Source organism: Heloderma suspectum, chromosome 4, assembly GCF_057233095.1.
Source record: "Heloderma suspectum isolate Gila_16-S chromosome 4, 16-S_ref, whole genome shotgun sequence".
NCBI lineage: Eukaryota > Metazoa > Chordata > Lepidosauria > Squamata > Helodermatidae > Heloderma > Heloderma suspectum.
The window spans coordinates 73,155,022-73,162,586 of record NC_139461.1 but is presented as its reverse complement, the minus strand read 5'-3'; the positions used below and the strand labels follow the sequence as shown (position 1 = coordinate 73,162,586).

The 7,565-nt window shown below is 43.0% G+C and overlaps 1 protein-coding gene across 1 annotated transcript; it reads left to right on the top strand.

The window, feature by feature from the left end:
* The first annotated feature begins 4,298 nt into the window (after positions 1-4,298).
* LOC146347014 (cation channel sperm-associated auxiliary subunit delta-like) lies at positions 4,299-6,680 on the top strand. The gene has a single exon (XM_084851458.1). The coding sequence runs from the start codon at positions 4,299-4,301 to the stop codon at positions 6,678-6,680; it is 2,382 nt and encodes a 793-aa protein (XP_084707584.1).
* Positions 6,681-7,565: the final 885 nt, after the last annotated feature.

Here is a 7,565-nt window from a genome sequence, read left to right as displayed (position 1 = left end):
GCGTAGGACCAATGCTGAATAGATCCAGTTCAGATTTAGTGCATTCTTCAGAGCCGCAGTGGATAAAAGCCATGATTGCGTCTAAAATATATCTCTTTTTGACGCAGCTGGACGTCTCTTCTTTCTTACAACACGATGCTTTTGACATCTCTTTCCTCTCACAACTTTTCTTTTAAGGGGGTGGGGTGGTCCAAGCAATCTCACCCGTGATGCTTTTCTTTTTCGGCTACTTTTCCTTTTAATATACATTAGGCCTGACCCCCCTTGAGAAAGTGGATTGTTCACTCTATTCAGAACTGCTTGAGTAACGTGACCAGCCACATCTTTAGCAATATTACGTGCAGCAGTCTTCGCGTGGGGTTTGATGATGTCCAAGCCTCTTCTCAAAAGGGGAACTGCTTTTCGGAAAAGGCTCCTGAAAATCCCACCAATCCCCGCCCCGTACATAACAGGGGCACCATGAAATCCTGGCAACGCATATCCGGCCTGGGCCCTATAATATCCCCTATACAGGGTAGGTTCCCCATATGTTTTTAGGATGACCATTTTAACTTTAAAATACCTGGGATCTCCGGGGGCGAAAGTGCAGCTTCACAACAACCTTACCAAAACGAAATGGTACACTTTTGTTCTGATCCGTCTTTATTTCAACAGTGATGGTGTCGATGTGATGCTTACTCACAGGTATGTAGTGAGGCTTGTCATACCCAATATTGACACATTCCTTATTCTGTCCACGCACCGGCACACAATGCAGTAAAGGTACATAAAAGTCCCCAACAATCTGATGTTCCACGATATCTGTGTAGATATATAAGGTGTTAAAACCATCGGTAATGTCAGAATTTCCAGTTAATGGCCCCAATATGCGGATCAGCTCTGGACTGGCTTCTACGCTATATGGTGCTGTGGCTTTAACAACAACTTTTCCAGACACCGCATCGTAGCGCATAGTCATTTCCGGGCCACCTGGTTTATCTTGTATAAGCTTGTTTATGTTTTCGACCAGATCAGGAATGCTTGGATAATAGCCACTGCGCAGAAAAAAGTTCCACTTGCTTTTCCCTTGATGAATTTCAATGGGTGCATCGCTAGTTAGAGTGTACCAGCTGTGAGGGTATTGTATTTCAACCAGACCCACTTCCCATGACCCTGGAAGGTCCAGAGATCTTGCTAGGCGTATAGTAAATGCAGAGATGGTGTTCTGTGGGAAAACCTATGCACAGGCATTACTAGGCAGGGTAACATAAAACCCACTGTCACCCATCCTGTTCTGCCCTTCTATACAGGTTCACAAAGATCAGAAGCGAGCACCCAACTGTTGAACTTGCTAGGCCAGCCTAACCATTTCACTAGGTGATACTTTCTCCTACCCCTACCTTTTGTAGCCAGGACTTCTTCAGTCCTGTACACCCTATCCTCCGTTGCATTAACCTTCTGTAATTCTTCAGGATAGAAGGCCCCCACTACTGTGTCTCCTTCATAAACTTTTAACTGGTAGACAGGTCTCTTTGCTCTTTGGATGACTTGATCCACTATAAATAACTCTGTGGTGAAATTCTGTTCATAACCCTTTGCAAAGACACCCTTGCTTTTAGAAATCCACACATGATCCCCTTTTCTGAGCAGGGGTGTCTCATGTTTCCTTTTTACAGAGCTCCCATAGACTACTTTCCAAATGGCCAGGGAGTTAGACTGATTAACATCCACAGGCCTAGTTTTGATGGTTCTGTGAAAGCTATGGTTATAACTTTTTAGGAATTGCGGTAGCACGTCTATATAAGTGAAGGTATTGTTGGCTGTGAAATACCTCCACATTTTTGTTTTTAAAGTTCTGTTGAATCTCTCAACTACCCCTGCTTTTACCTCAGTATTGGAAACAAAATGGTGTACCCCATGTTTTTTGAATAGACGACCCACATCCTTGTTTAGGAACTCCGTTCCTTTGTCCGTCTGTATTTTGATAGGCTGCCTTCCATCTTGTGTGAAAACAGCTTTAAAAGCTCCAGACACTTCCCTGCCCGTTTTGCCTTTTAGAGCACGAGCCCAGGCATATTTAGACAGAATGTCGATCACTGTTAAAATATACTTGTAACCGTTGTTGTATTGAGAAAATTGCTTCATGTTGACTAAATCAGCTTGCCATTGTGCATCCACTTCAGACACTATGGTCCTATTTCGTTTAAAATGGATCCTGGCTGGTTTATGCAGTGTGTAAGCCTCCTGATCTGAGAGCCACTAGGTAACCTCTCTTCTGAGCAACATTTTGCTCTGTTTCTTTGCCTCCTGAAATAAGGGGTTCACTCCACCCAAACTCCCAACTTCACCGGGGTTATAATCTTCTTTAGGATTTCTTCATGCTCTGACATTTTGTAGGTTAACACAAGAATGGACGCGTAGGGTTACTACAAAGCATTTTTATTGGTGCAAAAGAAACAACCACCACAGAAAACATTATCTTTCTATGACCGTGTCTGGGGAAATACATGACAGGCAGGAAATGTTGACTGCCGGTGAACTCTCGATGTTCAGGTTCTCGACATCACCGCACATTCCATGTTCCTGTGTAAAACAATGAAAAGCTTAGAGGCAGCAGCATGTACCCCCACCCTCACCCCCGCCCCTGGAATTGCTCTCTAATTACTATTAAGAACAAATCTCAGAAATAAACACTTACTGGTGTGCCTCCTTTCTCTGCCACAACTTCCATCTCCTCTTCCAGATCCTCAAGGGATGTGCGGAAAGTAGACCAGGTTGTGTCAGAATCCTCCAGCTCCATTTTCTCTAAAGGCGAGGTGGCTATTTTCATAAGCACCCTGCCATCCATGTCTACAACAGGCTTCACCTCAGTACTATCCATACTCCAAGCGGCATGTAACTCGGTTTCAGGAAAAGTTCTTTGCCCCATGGGAAATACAGCTAAAGGTAAGCTGTCTGTTACAGTCGCTGTGACTTCAGCTCCCTTCCCTGGTTTACTGTTTATGACTCCAGGTTTCATAGGTGCAGTTTCCATCTTTCTGGGCTGAATGCACAAGGGTACTGGGAGAAGAGTAAAACCTGTAGGTCCCTCAGTCACTCTTGGCTGCGCCACATTCTCTGTGCAGAAAACTTGTCTGGGCATGATAAAAGGCTGATTTTCTGGGGGCAAGGCAGTCCCTATTGGTCAATGGGGTTGCGGGGCGTGACCTTACAGGGCTAGGCTCTAAGACCTCTTCCTATTGGTCCACGACGGAGTGGCGAGTTCGTAGAAGGGTCACATGACCCCTGTCAGGTGACCCTGAAGGTCATATGTGGGGCTTCCGGCTAGGGCGGGACTTCCCGTCTCAACGGGGGGCGGCACAACTGTCACCTTCGCAAACGGGGCGTGGTTTAGAGTTTGATGCGGGCCCCCCTCCTTTACTACTTATATGTTGTTGTTGTTCAGTCGTTCAGTCATGTCCGACTCTTCGTGACCCCATGGACCATAGCACGCTAGGCCTTCCTGTCCTGCGCTCTCTCCCAGAGTGTGCTCAAGTCCATATTCATTGCATCAGTGATGCTATCTAGCCATCTCATCCTCTGCCGTCCCCTTCTCCTTTTGCCTTCAGTCTTTCCCAGCATCAGGGTCTTTTCCAGAGAGTTTTCTCTTCACATTAGTTGGCCAAAATATTTGAGATATATATGACACCTAATGTTTTCTAGGCACTGTACTAAGATTTAAAACCAACACAGTCCCTGACGGCAGCATTCCAGTCTAATAAACTATACAAAAGGAAAACAAGTGGGGAGGGAACAGGGAAACAAGAAAATTCAGGCACTAATTTGTCCTAAATTTGTATAGCTATTTAATAATGAGGTGGGATGGCCACTGAGGGAAACAGTGGAGGAGCTAAAGGGAGGTGGTCTCTCAGCCAAGCCGATGGTGTGGTGGGCCCTGCTATCCCACCTCACCTTCAGCCAGGTGGAATGGCAATAGATAACTAACATGACAGTTTGGGGGCCAGGGGGAGAGATAGAAGCAGTGTGCATGTGTGAGTGTGCGTGTGTATGGATAGGGCACCAGTATAGTGTTTCCTTGCTAAAAGAACCCCATCCAGCATCAGTTATACAGGAGTGAGACAGCATGGAAGGCACATTGAGCACCATGTGACAGCCCTTTCAGTAACCTTCCCCCATCTAACAGCCAACTGCCTCTTAGAACTCACTATCAGAACAACAGTTAGAATCTGGAACAGAGCTAAACTTTAAAAGCAATGCAGCTAACAAGGTTCGCACAAGGCACATTTACCCATCTATGACGTTACCATTGGCTAAAGAGCATGATTCAAAGAACAGCTTTGTGGAAGTCACACAGTTGTGTAGTTCTGTTGGTGAAGGTTTTGCTGTGCCCGGCTAGGGTAAATGGTAGCTCCTGGCCATGTAGCGATGAGCGTTTGGCTTCTTCAAGCCACTCCTTTCATTCAAAAGCGGATCGACATGGCAGTGATCTCTCTTACAAAAATGTTGACCCTATTCTAATACATCACCCATGTGATGCATATTACTTTGGACAAAGCCCTCCAGCTGTGTATCTTGGAGAAAAGGTTTTCCTCAGCCTAGATGGGTTCGAGAGTAGCCTTTTGCCATTGGCCATCCCCAATCACATGGTGACCCCACCTGCTGTAGTTAGTGGTGCTGTCTTTATCCAAAATTCTCGACTGCTTCTAGTAATAAATGAAAAAGTCTATATATATTTCTATAATACATGGAACAGCTGGAAAAGTTCAGGTGGAATCGATAGCCCTGTTACTGAGATTACCAACATGGACTGCTGCTTCTCTGCAACAGACCACCTCTGTGCCGAAATTGGTCATACTGTTATAGCTTATAAACCAGGGGATCCTGCTTATTACAGCAACATCTTCTTCTCCAAAGATGGAGGCTATTCATTTAGCCAAATAGCCACTGCTCAAGGCTACAACAGTTTGATTGGTGTCTACAACTTTGTATCCTTGTCACAAATATCTGTACTCCTCAACACTACAATAGCTTATAAGGAAACTGCTTATTTCTCATATGGGGGTGCACGATATATGCAGAACCGCAAGGGTTCATTATTCTGCCTAGAAACCTGTGGAAATGAGACTGTTGTTACCTTAATTCCCCCTGGCCTAAGAGGTTTTATCGTCCTTTGGACAAAAGATTCATTCATGTTCTCCTTCAACAATGGCCTGACTGTAGATCCCATCACAGTACATCCCACTGATAAATATGTTAACGAGTCTCTCCCTTTGCATGGCAATGGCCTTTGTAATGTGGCTGTCAACAAAAATGAAATTGCAGCCATCACTAGCAACCTGAAGCTTTTCTATGGAAGCCTGGACATAGTAGCCGCAAAGATGGTACACATTGGGGAGAAAGACAGAAATGACACTGCTAACAGGTGTGAGGTGCTGATGTTTGTGAACACAGGGATGTTTATAATCTTCCAACCTGTTCCCAGCAATGCATCTCAATATTATAATTTTCAGAAATGCACCATCAATGTACAAGACACACTCATGAGTCTGCGACCACCGCTGGAGCCCTGTCCTGTAGAGATCCTTAGTGGCAATTTCCATAACAAAATGTATTATATTGATATGAAGCAGGAGCTTCATTTTAATGTCACGTTTGTGCCCAAACCTGGCACTGGGGCCCAACCATATGTAAGTGTGAGCAATCCTCATGTGCTGGCATTCCAGGCACAGCTTGTGCAGGATGGCCATACCGATGATGGAAACACAAAATACAGCTTGCAAATTAGGCTGCTACAGCAGCAGTTTGCAGACATGGCTCATCATGACTTCCACGATGACATTTATGAAAGCAGGCTGTCAACCGTCACTGTGGACATCTACAATAAAGGCATATTTTGTATTGACATGCATCCATTGACAGCTCTTATTGCAGTGGGCTGTCCACCAAAGAAACATATCAGAATTGTTCAGACTACAACTACTTGCAGCAAAGGCCTGTTTAAGCAAATCATACTGCAGAATAATTTCACTTATTCAATTGATCGGAATGTGTATGACCCTACGTTCCATGGCAGAAAACATTTAGCACAGGAAGACCTTAATGTTACCTATCATTATGACCTTTGGGGATGTCCTCTTCTCTTATATTATGACAGTCCGTGGCTTCCACTACTTGAATTGTGGGATAATGATGAATTTGTGGAATACGTTTCTGCTGATTTTGTATTGTTTGAAATAAATGGAATGCATAATTATGATTATCTCCTGACTGAAGTGGAGGCTAATTGTATGTCACAGGCTCAGAACTGGACCACACAATTAAATGTTCATGACGCAGAACCAGATTTTGCATGGACCAGGTATAATTACAAAAGTTGCAAGGTGCCGAGAGGAAATGACTCTTTACCATCAGCTTCCGCAAAGTATCAAGTTCTAAACAAGAATGAAAAGAACAGAATAATATTTCCACAGTACAATGGCATTTATGTCTTCAAAGTCATCATTGTAGATACATTATATAGCTACTGTGAACTAACAACAGTTTTCAGTGTATATGTGCATGGTGCCCTCCCAAGGTCTGATATCAATGCTGGTAAAACACTGGTTAGTTTTCTGGTTCTCATATTTGGCTCAATTTTGATGGTATACTACTTTCCTAAATTGCTGAAGGAAAATGCAAGAATGAAATCAGTTTGGTCCTAATATTTTAGTCCTGTGGTGCCACATTCAAAGATGTTGATATGGGATCAGTTTAAGAGACTCATCTTAACACAACAGCACTGAGAACAAATACTGTTTAGGTTGTGAACTAATCTTCTTAAGATTAGGCTTGTTTTGGAGCTTGTTCCCTGGCTTTTCATGTATGAGCACATTTAATTATAAATTATTTTATAAAATCTTTGGCACATATATTATTGTTTTGGCTTGTTTTAAATGTTCTTTTATTCAGTAATAGTATGGGTGAATCAAACATCTTTTATCTGCTGTTTTAAGACATTTTTTATTTTGTTTTATGGGGGTTGGACTCGATGGCCTTGTAGGCCCCTTCCAACCCTACAATTCTGTGATTCTATTCTCTAAAGCTGGAACTGTAGTTATGCTTTTCTGAATTCCCATATCCTGTTAATTACAACTACTTTTTCTCTTGATCTGGAATTCTGTAAATATATTTCTGGATTTTCCTCCTCTTTTCCAAGAGTAAATAAATAAATTAACGTAGTGTCTTTCCCATGGGACAGAAAACTAGTCACAGTCCTGAATACTTCTGGGTATTTAGCACACACTACCTGTTTTAAATAGCAACATGGAATATTTCATAGCCTATGTAAATACTGTGGCCCGCCTCGATTTTTCTGCACTCTCTAAATCTGTGATCCAAAAATGAAATGAGTAAGTAATGTGTTATATGATCAGTATCTACAGTGTTCCAATATCCCAGTATGGAAACACATAGGGCCATAAGGCTTAAGGATCATGACTCATGTTCTTGATTAGAATTGGGGTTAGATGCCAAGCACAATCAGCCATCAGTGCTACTAGATTAGTACAACATTCTCAGGTCCATTTGAACATTTTTAGTACAAAGAA

What these genes read in the sequence shown, in the direction of transcription:
- LOC146347014 (XM_084851458.1), top strand. Translation starts at nt 4,299, where the DNA reads ATGATTCAAAGAACAGCTTTGTGGAAGTCACACAGTTGTGTAGTTCTG.